This window comes from Tupaia chinensis, unplaced genomic scaffold (assembly GCF_000334495.1).
Source record: "Tupaia chinensis unplaced genomic scaffold, TupChi_1.0 Scaffold000140_1, whole genome shotgun sequence".
NCBI lineage: Eukaryota > Metazoa > Chordata > Mammalia > Scandentia > Tupaiidae > Tupaia > Tupaia belangeri.
In genome coordinates, this window is record NW_006159610.1 from 6,937,238 (window position 1) to 6,955,969 (window position 18,732).

The window sequence follows — 18,732 nt, forward strand, 5'->3', positions numbered from 1 at the left end:
TGCTCTAAAATCCTACGCTTTTCTGAAGTACTCTATTTAACAGAATGCATTGCTTTCCCACTTTGACTATTTGAATTACATGTGCAGTACACATACTGCAACTGCATGTTGTCTAGTAGTTTTTCTATAGGATGTTATAAGAAAAACTAATCCCTCTTGAGTTGATGTATAAACGTGTGCGTATGTAGCCACACATCAAAAGCTAGTGATAGCGGGGCTCTCAGGAAACAAACACTTTCCTAGTTGTCTAACCTTGGATGTTATTAACTTTTCTATATTACAGGAGATACTACTCGTCAACGAATCAAATTCAGTGATGACAGAGTATGCAAGAGTCACCTCCTCAACTGTTGCCCCCATGATGTCCTTTCTGGAACTGTACGTATTTTTTAAACTGTTTGATAACTGGTATGCTATAAAAATGAACTGCTTGATCAAAGTATTAATTTGTTGTCAAATTTTGGGCAGTTTTTTTTTTTTTTTTTATGTTAGAGGTGGGATTTCTACCCTTTATGCATTATTATTTATTCAGGTTAATAATTTAAACCTACAGTAATGTGTATCCTCACAAAAGTAGTTGATAGGTTTTGTTTTACAATTTTTTCCCATTTCTCAGAGCAATTTTCTTTTTTACCTTTATTTGTTTGTTGTGATTTTCAAGCCACTGGATCTGGGACTTGAATCATGAAGCTAACCATGTAGGAATTCAGTGCCTTAAATCAGCACATCACCTGCTGGCCCCCAGGGCAATTTTTTAAAAAAAGAATAATTTATTTAAGTTTATTTATTATTATTATTATTTTGAAGAGGTTTTTTTGCCATAGGACACATGCACTCACCAGAAAGACAGAGACAGAGAGACAAAAAGTGAGAAATCACCCCCCCAGGGGGGTGGCCATGCCGCTATCCCTTCTCCATTCTCCTCTCAGGATCTTGGACACATACACACATGCTTCTAGCGTGAGTTTATGCCTCCAGGTCCGGGATTTGAACCGTGGTTGACTACATGAGAGTCCAGCAACATAGCCATTATGCCATCTGCTGATCCCTATTATTTTTTAATTTGTGGGGGAGGAGGCGGGATGGAAAGTGAGAAAGTAAGCTGCCAGGTCTGAGACTCGAACTGCAGTTGGCCATGTGGGAGTCTAGCACCTTAACCACCATGCCACTTGCCGCTGTCCACCTGCCCCTCCCAGCATTTTTTTTAATAATTATTTTATTAATTAATTAATTTGTTTATTTTAATTTTATAAGATAGGGACGGAGGGGGGAGGGGGAGAGAGCACGAGAAAGCAAGCAAGGCTCCTGATTGGCCTTTCCTGAAGCAGTGAGTTCTTGTAGCTAAAAACGTCTAGTGGCTTCTCTTCTCTTCTTTATGTGCTATAGGGTATATGTGCTCTCTTGAGGAGGAGAGAGGGAAAATGAAAAATCACCCCTTGAGGGGAATAGCCAAAACTGTAATCCCTTCTCACTCTTCTGTGCACACACATGCCTGGAATATTTCTCAAGCTGCCAGGTCTGGATCTTGAACCATGCAGTTGGCTATGTGAAATTTAGCTATTTCAACCACAAATCCCACCTGGCTTACCCTGATGGTTTCTTCTTTGATAGGAACAGTTTAATTAAGGACATACCCCAAACAATTGTCAAGGCATATGCAGTAAGAAACAGCTCTGTCTTTTCCCAGTAGGAAAGACAATTGAAACTATTGTTAGAAGGGGTTAAAAAAAGGGGGGGGGACGTCAGGTGGCGTGGTGGTTAAGATGCTGGACTCCATCCAGGATGATTGTGGTTCAAGTCCTGGACCTGGCAGCTAGCTTTCTCACATCTCCCTTTCTCTCTGTCTGTCTGTCTCTATTTATCTCTGATCAAATTAAAATAATAATAAATAAATCATTAAAATAAACTTTTTTAAAAAGAGAAGGGAAAAAGAACTGGGAATTTTAAAAAATATTATTTTCAAAGAGAGAGTAAGATGAGCATTCTGAGGGTCTGATCACACCACAGTCCCCATCTTTTATTCCTCTAGCCTGTCAGATCCTGAATGCTTGTCTTAACATGCCTGCTACATTCATAATGTTTATTATAGAAAATCTCAAACGTATATTGGGTCATTGAGCAAGTCATGATGCATTTTTGCATAGAAAAACATGTCATGACTTTTCTGGCCACCTAATTCAAGCAGAGACAGAATAGTGTAATGAACATTTATGGACCTAAAGTTCATCACTTGGCTTTAACACTTGCCATTTTTCAAACTCAAATGTTAAGATTTATATTCTCAACTCACATGTATTCTACTCTGCGGAGACTCCTTGATCTTGTATCACGTTAAATGAAAAGGATGAGTGATTGGGCTTTAACATGTTTGTTAGTTTTTTTCCTACCTGTTTTCTTAACTCTGTCACCTTTGGAAGAAGCAACTTAATATTTCAGATTATTTAGTAAAAGGGTACAAGGAAATGTGTGGTGCTTTTTTTTTTTTTTTTTTTTTTAAAGTTTGCTATAGGGCGTGGTCACTCACCAAAGAGAGAATGAAGGAGGGAAGGTGAGAAATCACCCTTTGGGGGGTGCTGCAGTCCCTTCTGTATTGTCAGGATTTGGGGCATGCATACACACATGCCTGGCGTGTTTTTCAAGCTGCTGGGTCCAGGATACAAACCGTGCAGCCAGCCATGTGGGATCCAGCACCTTAACCACCATGCAGCCTGCTGGCCCCTAGCTTTTTTCATTATGGAAAGGTTGGAACTTAATATCAAATACTTGGACACACTGTGATTTCTAAGAATTCTTCTCTTAACTGACAATTAGTATAGAATTGTTTAGAGTTCATTTTCATGAAAATACTGTTAATGCTTTATATTTTATTAGTTTGGATAACTAATTATTTTAAGATTAATTTAATTTAATTTAATTTATTCATTCACCTATTTTTATTTGGCCCGAGAGAGATAGACACAGAGAGAGAGAGAGAGAAAGTGAGAAAGCAAGCTACCAGATCCAGGACTTGAACCGTGGTCAGCCATGTGGGAGTGACCAGCACCTTAACCACCACACCACCTGCTGGTCCCTGGAATAACTAATACTTAAACTAATAAATTAATCAGAGGAGGTAAAATGTTGAACAAAGGATCAAAATAATTAGCTGTGTCTTTGGCTAATGGACTTTTAAAAATTATTTATTATTAACTTTAAAATAATTATTTAACTTTTATTTATCATTATTGTTATTTTTTAATTTGCTACAGGGCATGCATACACACCAGAGAGAAAAAGGGTGGGGGGAGTAAGAAAGCAGCCTCCAGGTCTGGGACTTGGACTGTGGTGAGCCATGTGGGAGTCCAGCACCTTAACCACCCATGTCACCTGCTGCTGCTGGCCCCTATTATTATTTTTTAATTAGACTAGGGAGAAAAAGAGAGAAGAAGGAAGCCACCAGGTCTGGTACTCAGACTGTTGTTGGCCATGTGGGAGTACAACACCTTCACCACCATTCCATCTGCCGGACTCTTTAGCTAATGATTTTGATAAAGAAATATGAATATTTCCCTTTTTAAAAATAATTATTTAATTTTATTTTTTATTACTACTTTTTTTTTTTTTAATTTGCTATAGGGCATGTGTATTCACTAGAGAGAGAGAGAGAGAGACAGAGACCAAGACAGAGAGGGAGGGAAAATGAGAAAACAAGCCATCAAGTCTGGGACTCAAACTGTGGTTGGCCATGTGGGAGTCCAGTACCTTAACTATGCCATCTGCTGGCCCCAAATATTTACTTTAAAAAAAAAAAAACATATATTTATGGGGCCAGCAGGTGGCATGGTGATTAGGGAGCTGGATTCCCACATGACTGACCATGGTTCTAGTCCTGGACCTGGTGTCTTGGTCATTTCCCGTCTCTTGCTCCCTCTGTTCCTCTCTGGTCAAATAAAAACAAACAAATAAAGTTAGATAAAATAATTATTTTTAAAAATTTATTTAATTTTGCTATTATTATCTTTTTAATGTGACTAAAGAGAGACAGAGAAGTGGAAAGTAAGAAAGCAAACTGCCAGGTTCAGGATTCATACTGCAGTCAGACATGTGGGAGTCTAGCACCTTAACCAGCCCTCTACCTGCCAGCCCTAAAACTTATTATTTCTTTTTTTTTTTTTTCCTCCCCCATCCTTGGTTCCCTCTCTCTTACCCTCTGCCACCTCCTGTTCTCCTCCCACACTGTCTCTGTTATCTATTTCTATACCATTTTCCCCCCAACATTTTATTGAATCACCAAAGACCCTCATCAGTCCAAATACCCTCCTAGCAAACACATGTGACACACACATTTCCATGAGCACAAGTCTAACTTTACGCATCCTATAAATTAGCACCTAACTGGGGCTACATATCCTACTGCAGTCATTTAATAGATACATTTTGTTTTCCTGAAACTTTTTTTTGTAACTCAATTTGCATAAAACTTAATATTTCTTATAACCTAGAAGATTCCTATGCTTTAGAGGCTTGACTTATTTTCCTATTCATCTAGAATTTTTAAAAATTCTTGTTCCCTTCTTTTCCTCTTTTGGAACACTTGGTTTCTCCCTGATCTAGCCACTGTGCAGACAGACAGCTACTTTCAGATTTAGACAAAATATAGAACCTAGGCTGAGTTGTCATTTTTTTCCCCCAAACACATTGTTTTTGGTACATATTTTCCTGAGGAAAGATAAGGAGCTCGAAGTGCTTTAAAATAATCTTTTCATTTAGTTCCTACTGATCTGGGAAAAAGATACATTTATAGAAGAAATTAAATTGAAAGCAAAGATGATAACAGAAGCTTGAAATTATGGTCTGTAGAAATGGATATTTATCCTCTCATAATACACCTGTCCAAAATGTAGAAATGGCCACTAATAGTTTTATTATTGTCCTTATCATAGTATAGTTTTAGCGTTGGCAGGGCCTCATGTTTAAAATTGTTCTTGTTAGGTGCCAGCGGGTGGTACAGTGTTTGGGGTGCTGGACTCACATGTGGCCAACCATGGTTCAAGTCCTAAACCTAACTGCTTACTTTCTTGCTTTCCCTCCCTCTCTGGTCAAACTAAAATAAATGAATTAACTAATTAAATAATTGTTTTTTTAAAAATTGTCCTTGTTAAATGTCTCACAGTCAAAAAAAATAATTACAGTATTTTTTACCATGTACAAACCTTAGATTTACTTAAATGAGAAAATATATTTCCCCACCCTCCCAAAAAAGAGAGAGAGAGAAAGCAACCTCCATTGCGGCATAGTCATGCTTCACTCCTTCCTTCATTTTTTTACCCCATCAGGATTTGGGGCATGCACACACGTGCACCCCTGGAATGTTTGCAAGTCACCAGCCTGAAGGTCAAGCCATAGCTGGCCATGTGGGATCCATCCAGCATTGTGCATGGGTTTAGTATAGGGACCTCCTGTGAATTTTTGTTTAAAAGAAGTTTTATAACACAAAAATAAGGGAATTTTGAAAGAACTAAATTTGAAAAATATCCGGAGCTGTGGTTAGAGATTTTAACATCATTAAAGTCATCATAATTATTAATTTTAAGAAAGTCTCTCCTCCACCCCCATTTCTCTCTGGCAAGCTCACATGCCCAATGGCAAAAGGCTGGGGAGGCGGGTGGGAAGAAGCCTTGAAAATAGGAAGAAGCAGAGTAAGTGGTAGGAAATAGATCTGCAGACACTTCTTAGCCAGCTACTAGAATGTAGTTTTTTTTTCCTCCCCTTTTTTAGTTTTTTGCTTGTTTGTTTTTGTTTTTAGTTTATTTGCTATAGGATGCATGTGTTCCTCAGAGTGGGGAGTGAGAAATCACCCATCAGGAAGGATGGCCACACAATAGTCCCTTCTGCAGCCTCAGATTTTGGTCATGCATGCACACACAACTGCTACAGTTTTTAAGCCACAGTATCCAAGACACAAAGTGCTCATTTGGCCATGAGAAATCTAGCACCTTAGCCTCCATGTCACCTGGTGGCCTGGATGTAAACTTTATGAGGGCTGGGACCTGCTTTTGTTCAGTGCTAAATCCCTAGCATCTAGAACAGAGTCACTTCATTGTATTGAATGAATAGTCAATCCATCCAAAAGTAGGATGCTAAATAAATAAATAAATAAACAAACAAATCTGTTTCAAAGATCATCTTTGAGTTTCAAAAATTAACAGTGGAGGGACCAGCAGTTAGCTGAACTCCCATGTAGTCGACCGCGGTTCGAGTCCTGGACCTGGTGGCTTAAACTCATGCCAGGTGCATGTGCATGTGTGCCCAAGATCCTGAGAGAAGAATGGAGGAGAAGGGATTGCGGCGTGGCATTCCCCCTGGGGGGGGGGATTTCTCGTTTTTTCTCTCTGTCTCTCTCTGTCTTTCTGGCAAGCGCATGCACCCTATAACAAAAACCTCTCTAAAAAAAAATTAACAGTGGGTTACTGACAGAAGTGTTAATCTCTTAACTCACAAGGAACTAGAGAGTATCTTAGTTTTGTTGAATTGCTTATCAAAATATGGCTGCAGCAGCTACACATGAAAGTGTGAGAGGTAATTTGTTGTTTCTTTAAATAATCTTTTCCCCAGAAACGTTTGTTTTAGACTCCCTTAGTATTATTTAACAGATATTTTTATCATTACTCCAGATTACCAGCTTGGTTTTTTAGAAATTTATAAAACAGCCAATTTCTAGAACTTTCATTTAATAAAATGCCCAGTAACCCAGGTTTTACAAGATTTAGCTTCAAAGTGTGTTATGTACTTATTTTAAGTTGATTTACCAAATTTTATTTTTTCAGTATATTGTAAAAATACATATTCCTTTGACAAGTATTTCTAGGAAACTACCTAAATCAAAAATGCATTAGGTTCTTTTTCAAAAATTTTTTATGGGTTTGTCATTTTTAATTTTTAATTATTCATACAGTAAGTCGCTATACATCATTTAGATTGTGAAGAGACTTCTTTTAAAAAGAATTTTTTCTAACTTACTTTATTTATTTTTAATTTGACCAGAGAGGGACAGAGAGAGAAAGTCAGAAAGCAAGCTGCCAGGTCCAGGACTCAGAATGCGGTCGGCCATGTGGGAGTCCAGCGTCCTTTACCATCATGCCACCTGCCGGTCCCCTGCATTTGGTTCTTAAGAAAGTATAGGCATAGTAAGTGCTTCCCAAGCTTAACTGCAGTGGCTCAAGCTGCTGAGTTGCTGCTGCTTGGGGTAGGAGGTTCTGGACATGGCAGAACTGTCAAAAAGCAGTCAGTCTCTTTCAGTAAACAAACTTCTCAGTAAACTTCACTGAAAAGTTTAAGTGAAGTTTATTTCATTTTTTGTCCCCCAGTTTGTAATTTACAGTGTTTTGTGTGGATCCAGTATTACTAAGCAGTGTTACCAGTGAGCTGGCCTCATTTTTCTTTTAATTATGATTTTTTTTTAGGTTTTTGCCATACAGTGTGCATGCCTATGAGAGAAAGGGAATGTGAGAGATACCCCACGGGGAGTTGGCCATGCTAAAATCCCTTCTCTTCCGTTCTCCTTTTAGGATTTTGAGCACACATACACGTGTGCCCTGTGTGATTTTTCAAACCACCAGGTCTGGGACTCAAAACTGTCGTCAGTCATGAGGGTATCCAGTGCCTTAATCACCAAGCCATCTGTTGGCCCTGGCCTGATTTTTCTTTCAGACATGACTTAGACACCTTGTATATCACAAGGTAGTCCTGTTTTAGTCTTTGTTTCTGGTTGTGGTTGGTCAGCATGTTTATCCATTTCTTGGATTATTGGTTAAATACAAATGCATGTACATAACAGTATGGTGGACTGTAATGTTGATATCTAGTTTTTTTTGTTTGTTTGTTTTGAGAGGTTTTTTGCTATAAGGTGCATGCGCTCGCCAAAAGGACAGAGCGACAGAAAGTGAGAAATTGCCCCTCAGGGGAGATTGCTATGCTGCATTCTCTTCCATTCTCCTCTCAGGATTTTGGGCACACACGCACACGCGCCTGGCTTGAGTTTAAGCCACCAGGTCCGGGACTTGAACTGCGGTCGACTACATGGGAGTCCAAAGACAGCCATTATGCCAACTGCTGGTCCTGATATTTAGTCTTATAAATCAAGTGAAAGTTAATTATGAACCTTAATTAAAAGTTTCAAACATGAAAGAGCATTTCCATGTACCCATCCACCAATTTTAATAGTTTACTCATGACCTACCTTTATTTTATTCGTAATCTCTTTTGGAAGGAAATCTTTTAGTTTAGTTTGTTTGTTTTTGTTTGCTATAATATGTGTTCGCTCACTGGAGAGAGACAGAGAGGGAAGGTGAGAAATCACCCCCCAGAGTGGATGGCCACATCACAGTTTACTCTCCTCTTGAGATCTTGGGCACACATACCCATGTGTCCAGGGTGTTTTTCAGGCTGCTCGATACAGGACGTGTATCAGCCATGTGGGATATAGCTGTCTTAAGCACCATGTCTCCTTTTGGCCCCGGAAAGAAATCTTTTCCTTTTTTAAAAATAAGTTATGGGACCAGCAGTTAGTATAATGGCTATGTTGCTGGACTCCCACGTATTCGACCATGGTTTGAGTCCTGGACCCGGTGGCTTAAAGTCACACCAGGTGCGCATGTGTGTGTGCCCAAGATCCCGAGAGGAGAATGGAGGAGAAGGGATTGCGTTGTGGCCATGCCCCAGGGGGGGAGGGTTTGTCACTTTCTGTCTCTCTCTGTCTCTTGTCTGTCTGGCGAGCACACGTGCCCTATAGCAAAAACCTCTTTCCCCCCCAAAAAAAGAGTTATTTTATCTAACTTATTATTTTTGATTTGAGCAGAGAGAGAGAGAGAGGGAGAGGATATTGAGAAAGCAAGTTGCGAGGTCCGTAATTCGAACCATGCGCCTCTTACAAGCACACTACCTGCTGGCCCCCAGGAAATCTTAAGCTATCATTTAGTATGTCTTTGTTTTTTTTGTTTTATTTTTTGTTTTTTTCTTTGAGAGGTTTTTCACTATAGGGTGCGTGTGCTCGCCAGACAGACAGAGACAGACATAGAGACAGAAAGCAAGAAATCACCCCCCAGGGGGGGATGGTCACGCCGCAATCCCTTCTCCTCCATTCTCCTCTCGGGACCTTGGGCACGCAGGCACACGCGCCCGGCGTGAGTTTTAAGCCACCGGATCCGGAACACGAACTGCAGTCGACTACGTGGGAGTCCAGTGACATAGCCATTACGCTAACTGCTGGTTCCCTGTCTTTTTTTTTTTTTTAAGATAGATTTTTTTTTTCTCCCAGAAGTACTTACTTGTTTATTTTTATTTATTCATTCAGTTATTTTAATTTGACCAGAGAGAGAGAGAGAAGGAAAGTGAGAAAGCAAGCCAGCAATCAGGTCCAGAGCTTGAACCATGATTGGCCATGTGGATGTGTCCAGCGCCTTAACCACGACGCTACTTGCTGACCCTTCATTTAGTATGACTTTTGAGACAGATAGAAAGTGGGCCCAGCCTGGTGATGGATTCAGTAGCAAGCTGCAGTGCTATAAACCATGTTGCTGACCACAGATTTGGATCCTCAGGTCCTTCTGAAAACACACCAGGCACATGTGTGTGTGCCCATGATCCTGGGGAACTGAGGACTGTGAGCAAGCGAATTATGGTATGGCAAACCTCTGCTGAGGATGCTTTCCTTCCTCTCTCTCTGCCCCTGCATTTGTGTGTGCATACATTCTCTATCACAATAAAATAAACAAAAAAAAGAAAGTGTCAAAGACCATTTACTCCCAGACAGAGTAGGATGTCTTAAAGTCATTGTTGAAGCAAATGCTTTTTCATAGCCTGATAGACAATATAGTCACTCCTCACTTAATGACCAGTTCTCTAGTTCTCCTTTCTCAGCTTGTGTGAGTTGCTTTTCCACTTTCTCTCTGTCTCTGGTGAGCCTGTGGGCCCTATAGCAAATAAAAAACAACAATAATAAAAAAATTAAGTAAATAAATCTTGGAAAAAGAACAAAATGAAATAAATGCTTATTACCTGAGATCATTTCTAGATACCTAGATCCTTTCTAGGCATATGTGCAGTTTTGTAAACTGTGCTTTTTTTTTTTTTTTTGGTGATAGATTTGTGCTGTAGGGTGTGTGTACTTGCTGGAGATACAGAGATACAGAGAGATAGAAAGTGAGAAATTACCCTCCAGGAGGGTGGTCATATCATAATCCCTTCTTCATTCTCCTCTCAGGATCTTGGGCATGCCAGCACACATGCCTGGCTGAGGTTTTTTTTTTTTTTTTCAGAACATCTTAAATTTTCCTTTCTTTACAGGTTACCTAGACCACTTTTGATTAAGAAAACTGTAGAAAGTTAGTAACTGCCACAAGCGAACACCAGGCAGTGGCATGTGTCAGTGTTCCAGAGTCCTGCTTGCGGAGTGTCTGATGCATTGCTCGGGGTCTCTGTTCACACTTGTTGGAATCAGTTGTGGCAGGTTTTAGTCCACAGGTTGCTTTTCCCCATATTTCTTTGTAAAGTTTTCAGTGTTCTTACAGAATTTTTTACGGTCCTTAGAGTATTCTTCAGCTAGGTCAACCTGGAGGGGGCGCTTGGACTGGGCGTTGTTCACTAGCGCTTTGAGGGACTGGATTACTTGGTCAGCTTTGGTAGCTGGCTTCCAGTTTTCAGCACTAATTATTGGCAGACAGACATGCCCGTTTTTATCGATGTTCGGGTCGGGTGATCTTTGTTTTAAATGTGATCTTTGGTAGTTTGAATGGGTGCTCTGCTGGAAAGTTGATTTCAATTCTGAAGGCCCCTTTATCATAGGGAGGGTTGTCAGGAACAGTAAGCCCTTGCCAAGTCAATACATTAGCTTCGTCAACTGGATGTTACGCAAGTTTTTCATTCCACATTTGCGGATTTAATCAAGCTCCTTCAGCCTCCTGCAGTCCACCATCTTGGATCTGTTGCTGCTGCTTTTCCCCACTCCACGTGAGTTTTAAGCTGCCAGATCTAGGACTAACTGTGGTCGACTATGCAGGAGTCTAGCCATGTAACCATGTATGCCATCTGCTGGTCCCAAACTGTGTTTTTTTTTTTAAACAGATGATAATCAGTTTATTAAAATAGTTGACTTAGGCTTCTGCAATGGTTATTTCAACTTCAAGTCCTGGTTCGATACTGATGGAAGTAATCTGTTTAACAATTTCAGAACGACTGTGCAGATCAATGAGTACGTTGTGGATTCTCATCTGGAAATGATTCCGTTTTAGAACCTTCACCACAAGGTGTTCTTGTAATGATTTTCAGAAGTCTAGGCATCCAAACTGGGCCTTTCACCTTGAGATTCTTTTCCTTTGCACCTTTGATTAAGTCAGCACACACTTTCTCCAGGGATTTATGTTGCGGCTGGTTAAAGTAATTCTAATTTGGTGAATGGCCACCTCTGGCTCCACGGGTGTTTTTCTAGTATCTTTAAAAGCCATGGCTGTGGCGTGGTTTCCTGACCAACTTGTTCCTTGACGAGAGTGAACAGCGCTGAGTCAGGAGCAGATCAGGCTGCTGGAGCTCCATGCCACTTGCGTCCGCTTCTTCTACCCTAAGCTGTATTTTTTCAACTACTTTTTTTTATACTAAGTATTTTATTGTATTCTGATGCCAGTGAGTATAAAATAATTTTCCTTGAGATATATAAATTTATGAAAATTTGAAGAGGTAGATGTTAAGGACTGACAAAAGTAGAAGTTGTGTCCATTATGGCATATGCGTTACTGGAATAAGCTTTCTTTTTTCTTTCTTTTTTTTTAAATAAGCTTTTGTATAGGCTTCCAATTTAGCTCTCTTGAATATTCACTGGTTCATGAGAAGTGGCTTAGGAAACCTATGAAAGATTCATTTTACTACAGAAGGGAATGGACTTTCTGGGGTTTGAGGGGTTTGTACTTGAAGACACTCCAGTCAGCAGGGGGTCATGGTAGGCATTCTGCATACTGTGGCTGCATGGGAAACCATCAAGTGGTTGAACCCAGCCTTCAGCTGGGGCTGCTGAGCCACCTTCTTCATAGCGGCATTGTGGAGGAGCCAGACATGGTGTAAGGAGAGCCAGGCAGACTAGAAGGTCTGTAGATTGTACTACAGTCCCTTCTCCTCCATTCTGCTCTCGGGATTCTAGGCATGCACGCACACACACCTGGTGTGAGTTTTAAGCTGCCGGGTCTGGGACTCGAACCGCAGTCGACTACATGGGAATCCAACAACTTATCCATTATTCCATCTGCTAGTGTTCCCCCCCTCCCGCCAAAATAATTTTAAAATGTGATGCACTCTACCTTGAGAAACAATTTTACTAAATGACTTAGTAAAATTCTTTCTATTGTGTTGTATCATCAGAAAAGTCATGACTAATTTTTCTGTGTTTTTCTATGCAACCATGCTTCCTGACTCTTCAGATGTCCCAGTATTAATGATTCCTACTTATTAAAAGGGAACTTTCAGGGACCAGCACGTGGTGTGATGATTAAGGTGCTGGACATCCCCACATGACTGCCACAGTTCAAGTCCTGGACCTGGTGGCTTGGTGTCTCACTTTCCCTCTCTCACTTTCTCTGTGTGTCTCTTTGTTAAAACTAAACAAATGAATAAATAAATAGTAATTTTTTAAAAAGGAACTTTTAAAGTGTGTAGTGTTTACTCTGACCTATATAGAATTAAAACATTTTGAATATAGGGACCAGCAGATGGCATGATGGTTATGTTGCTGGCCTCCCACATAGTTGACCAAGGTTTGAATCCTAGACCCGGCAGCTTAAAACTTGCATTGCGCACATGTGCCTGCTTGACCAAAATCCCAAGAGGAGAATGGAGGAGAAGGGATTGCAGCATGGTCATTCCACCCGGGGGTGATTTCTGGCTTTCTGTCTCTCTAGCATGCACACACGCTCTTTAGCAAAAATCTCTCTCTAAAAACATTTGAATATAATCCCATAAGGTTTTTGGTGTTTTTTTTTTTTTTTTTTTTTTAAAGGCGGTATTTTTGTCATACGGCATGGTGTGATCAGCAGAGAGACAGAAAGTGAGAAATCATTCCCCAGGAGGGATGGCCATGTTGCAGTTCCTTCTCCATTCTCCTCTTGGGATTTTGGGCACACACACACACGCGCCCGCTGTGAGTTTTAAGCCACCGGGTCTGGAACTCGAACCGCGGTCAACTACATGGGAGTCCAGCGACATAGCCATTATACTAACTGCTGGCCACTTTTTTTTTTTTTTTTTTTTTTAAAGGCGGTATTTTTGTCATACGGCATGGTGTGATCAGCAGAGAGACAGAAAGTGAGAAATCATTCCCCAGGAGGGATGGCCATGTTGCAGTTCCTTCTCTGTTCCCTGGGAACTTTGGGCATGCATACCCATGTGCCCAGGATGAGTTTCAAGCAGCTGGGTCTGGGACTGAAACCGCAGTCAGCTATGTGAGAGTCTGTTTCCTTAATCACTACACCACCTGACACCCCTCCCCCCAAAGCAGTTTTGATTTTCAGGATCAGAAATACAGGTTTATAGGTATTGATTGGTAATGGGTAATACAATTGATAAGGTTTCCATGTTTAAATAGATCTGAATCCCCCCCCCCATACTGTTTACTATGAGTATATTTGGAGTTATACAACTTAAATACTATTGGAACTAAGCAGAGGAAGAAATAGAAAAGGATGAGCAAAGAGAGATCAGGTTTAACAAGGGCTGAATGGAGACAGTGAATAGAATTCACAGAATACTTGTTTCCAGATCTGTTATTTCTGAAGTGACCTGTGAAGAAAGCTGAATGTTAAGAAGGTAGTCATTCTGGGCCAGCAGGTTGCCACAGGAAGACACTGGACTTCCATGTGGTTCGAGTCCTAGACCTGATGACTTGAAAATCACAGCAGGCACTGTGCATGCATGTCTAAAATCCCAGGAAGCTAACGGAGGAGAAGGGATTGCAGTGTGGCCATCCCCCCAGGGGGTTTATTTCTCACTTTCCTTCTCACTATTTGTCTGTCTCTAGCAAGCACACATGCCCTCTTTTCTAAAGAAAGAAAGTCATTGCTTAGGGAGAATCAACTTGTTCTACGCTGTTCCTATAGAACAACTGGTTTTAGTTCCATATTGTATATAGTCAGAAAAGCCTAAAATCCTTAGCTGAGTCTCTCTCCCTTGAATAGTAAATGTTTGGTCTTCTCTTTTGACCAAAGTGATTTATTCATTGTTGTCTTAATTCTTTGCTTTTGTAACATGTTTCTCATTTTTGCTTACTCTTCTTTCTCTGCCTGGAATATTTTTTGTTCTGTCTACAGTTTAGATTTAAATTTTGCCTGACAGTATATGTGATTGCCTCAGCCTGTAGCATAGCCTCTGAACCCCTCACAGCACCTGATGTCTGTATGACTGCATAGACTTTCGTTATTTATCTTCCTCGTACGTGTTTTGTTTCTCTTCCCAGTTAAATAGTACAGTCAAGGGGCAAGGTCGCTTGTTTCCATTTTTTTTTTTTTTAGTTATGTTTGTATATCTTGGATCAAACGGATGCAGGGGTCAGCAAGTGGTGTGATGGCTAAGACTCTGGATTTCCACATGGCTGATGGTGGTTTGAATCCAGGACCCAGCAACTTGAAAATCAGGCTGGGTGCATGAGTCCTCAAAATTCCTAGAGGAGAATGGATGGTCATCTTCCCCCAGGGAGTGATTTCTCACTCCCCGCCCCCCTCTGGCAAAAAAACCTAAACAAAACAACAAGAAAAGGGATATGAAAAGAGACTGCCAGGTGGTATGGTGGTTAAGGGTGCTGGACTCACACATGGCCGACCACAGTTCCGAGTCCTGGACCTGGTGGCTTGCTTTCTCACTTTCTCTCTCTCTTGCTCTGTTCCTCTCTGGTCAAATTTAATTAATTAATTAAAGTTAAATAAAATAATTCTTTTTAAAAAAGGAAATTAAAGGGGACCAGCAGTTAGCGTAATGGCTATGTCGCTGGACTCCCACGTAGTCAACCGCAGTTCGAGTCCCGGACCCGGCGGCTTAAACTCACGCCAGGCACGTGTGCGTGCGTGCCCAAGATCCCGAGAGGAGAATGGAGGAGAAGAGATTGCGGCATGGCCATCCCCCCTGGGAGGTGATTTCTCGCTTTCTGTCTCTCTGTCTCTGTCTGTCTGGCGAGCGCACGCACCCTATAGCAAAAACCTCTCCAAAAATAAAATAAAAAGGAAATTAAAGTATTTCCTGCTGTATTAAAAAAAACCATATATATGTATATAAAAAGAGCTTTTTTATCCCCTTAGGGAAAAATGGGCTTGGGGGTACAACATGCAAGTGGGGAGCGGCAGTTAAAAAGCTGGCCAGTAGTAGACCAGCAGGGATTCCCACTGCATGCATCATGGGAATCCCATTGCTCTTCACCTGGCACTCAAAAATGTTTAAAACTAGTTAGTTTTGACCATCAGGATTGGTATTAACAACAACAACAAAACCTTTCTTTTTATTTTAAAACAACAGTGGCCTAACTGAAACTGATACTCAGATCTTATTATTTAAGGGTTTTCCAGTATTACTATCCAGTACATTAGGCCTTTGCTTGTTCTTAAGCATAAATGGGGTCTCGAAGCAAGCACTGAACTTGAATGGAGAGAGATTTTTATCAGGGAGGAAAAGGGAAGAGGTAAGAGGTGAGGATCACAGTTGATATTAGACCAGAGGTTTGTATTTTCTTTGCTTTATTTTACTGTGCCTAAGATCTTAGGGAAATCATTTGATCTCTCTCAGCCTTAATTTCCATTACTGTAGGAGGTGGTGATGGGATTGATGGTTTCAGAGGTCTTTCTCATCCTTAAAATGCTTTTATTATTCAACACTCTCCTTTACTGACGCCTTCTTTTCTCTTTCCTCTTCTGATTTGACCTAATGGCTCTGTTATGGGGTTCTTGTAATAGCCTCTCTTGCCCTTGGTGTCTTATCCATTCATCCATTAGAGTTAGTGCTTCTTTTTTTTTTGAGAAGTTTTTGCTATAGGACTTGTGCACTGGAGAAATCACACCCCAGGGAGGATGGCCATGCTACAATCCCTTCTCCATCCTCCTCTCAGGATCTTAGGCACACACGCACACGCCCCCAGTATAAGTTTAAGCCACCCGGTTTGGGACTCGAACCACGGTTGACTATATAGGAGTCAAGTGACATAGCCATTATGCCACTGCTGATCCTTTTTTTTTAAAAAATAGATTTTTGCTATAAGAGCACATGCACTCACCAGAGAAACAGAAAGCAAGAAATCATGACAATCCCATTGTCCTCTTGGGATTTGGGGCCTGCACACACACATACCTGCTGTGAATTTGTTTCCTACTTCCCCCCTTTTTATCCTATGTAAATCATCTTCGCTTTTTCTGCAACCTCCCCATACATAGAGAACACAGTGATTTTTTTTTTTTTTTTAAGTACACTATCTAGGGGGAAAGAGAGAGAGACAGAAAATGAGAAATTACCCCCCCTAGGATGTATGGCCATACCAGCCCCTTCTCCAGTCTCCTCTCGGGATTTTGGGCATGTGTGCTCATACTCCTGGCATGATTTTCAAGTCACGGGGTCCATGACCTGAACCACATGGCTGGCCATGTGGAATCTCTCACCTTTTCTTCCAAGCCACTTGAAAGCCCCACAGTGATACTTAATAGAGATAGCTCTTGTTTGTGAATTCCTTTAAAAAAAAGAAGCAGTAGACCCTGTCTAGGGGCTGTGCATTATTGTGAGTAAATAAACAGAGAGATGCTTTAAAAAAACAAGAAAGGAAAAGAAAGCAGTAGAAATATGTAAAGTTATTGGGGCTGGCAGGTGGGTGTGGTGGTTGAGGCACTGGACTCCCACATGGTGGAAAAAAAGCTCAAGTCCCAGATCTGGCAACTTGCTTTCTCACTTTCCCCCTCTTCTCTCTGGTCAAATAAAATAATAATAATTACAAATTAAAATATTAAAAATAAATATGTAAAGTTATAATGTTCATGCTGCATTCCCTTCTCCTTTCTCTTCTATTTTATTTTGTGATTCTGAGATCACATGTGTGTGTGCCTAGCATATTTTTCAAGCCACTGGCTCTGGGACGTGAACAGTGCAATCAGCCATGTACATTCCAGTCACCTTAACTGTCATGCCACCAGCTGACCCTCTACTGTAAAATACATGCACATATATTTTATGTGTATTTATATACACATATTTTATTTACATGTATATATATGTAAAGTGTATGTGTATATAAAGCATGTATATTTAGTTTTTACTATAGGGTGCATGTGCTTGATAGAGACAGAGAGAGGGGAAGTGAGAAAGCATCCCCTGGGCGGGATAGCCATTCCTTAGTCCATTGTCTTCTCAGGATTCTGGGCATGCACACATGTTCACCTGGTGTTTTTTTCAAGCTTCCAGGTGTGAGACTTGCACACTCGGCCATGTGCAATCTAGTCAACTACTTCACCACTTAGCTGGCCCCCCAAAGTCTCCTATTTTTCATATGGAATCAATTTTCTGTTTTAGTTACTCTCAGTGGAGAAGCCATTAGTACAACACCATCTCTCCTGACAGAGAACATTGGGATATTCTGTTTGGCTGATGTATGTATTTCTTTGTATGTTTCTTCATCAGTTTTTATAGTAGTCCGTTTTTTTCCCACATCTCCCAGTATCATATTTAAATGTTGATCATAAACATGTAATCTGCCTCCAGGCTCTTGGTCATTTCTTATTTTCATATGAGTCGGCTCACCCTGGCCTGAACTGATGTCGATAGTGTGTTGCTTCTACACCTCATGCATCACTTTTTCTCTCATTTTCCTTTTTTTTCCCTAAAGAATTATTTAATATTTTATTTAGTCGTTTATTAATTTTAATTTGACCAGAGAGAGAGACAGAGAGAATGTGAGACAGCAAGCCACCAGGTTCTTGATCAACCATGTGGGAGTGTCCAGTGCCTTAACCACCATGCTTCCCTTTTCTCTCATTTTCAAAATCAGAACAATGTGGTTACACTTTATTAACCATTCATCTTTGTGTAATTGTTTTGTTTCTTTAATTTCTTAGAAATAGAATTCCATAGTCATTTTGTCACATAATTATTTAACAGTCATGGTTGTGCAAAACCTCACCTCTGTGTAGGAGGGGTAAGTAAGAGAAATAGAGCGTTTTCCTAATGAATTTCAGAGTCTCTTTGATGCTATAACAGTCACATTTGGGATTTCAAAAGAATAGTTTAAATATACTTAAAATCGAGGCTGGCAGGAGGCATGGTGGTTAAAGGTGCTGGACTCTGGCATGGCTGACCGCACTTTGAGACCTGGATCTGGTGGCTTGCTTTCTCACTTTTTCCCCCTCCCACTCTCTCACTCTCTCTCTCTCTGGTCAAATTAAAATAAACAAGTAAATAAAGTTAAAGAAAAAAATACTTAAAATCAAGTTTGTTAAACAGTAAAATTTAGTGGTATAAAATGCTGTGAGGTTATAAGAGAACTTACTAGGATCAGGTATGGTTATTTGGCCAAGACTGCATGGAGGGATGGATTTACAAAAGAGAAGACAAAATGCAGAACTGAATTTATTCACTTAAAAATGGTTATTTTTTCCCACTTAATCTCAAGAATTTAGATGTCTGTTCATTAAAATACCAAGAGCAAACTTGTGGTAACAATTTAGTTAGGTTGGGACCAGCAGTTGGCATAATGGC

At 40.4% G+C, this 18,732-nt stretch overlaps 1 protein-coding gene across 5 annotated transcripts in view; it reads left to right on the forward strand.

Moving 5' to 3' along the window:
* LUC7L2 (LUC7 like 2, pre-mRNA splicing factor) overlaps positions 1 to 18,732 on the forward strand; it is an 80,042-nt gene that overhangs the window by 19,329 nt on the left and 41,981 nt on the right. For all 5 annotated transcript variants that reach the window (XM_006145036.3, XM_006145035.3, XM_014586488.2 and 2 more), the window contains one exon: positions 284 to 378. In XM_006145036.3, the coding sequence (XP_006145098.1) occupies positions 284 to 378 (95 nt within the window). The remainder of the gene's footprint in view (positions 1 to 283; positions 379 to 18,732) is intronic.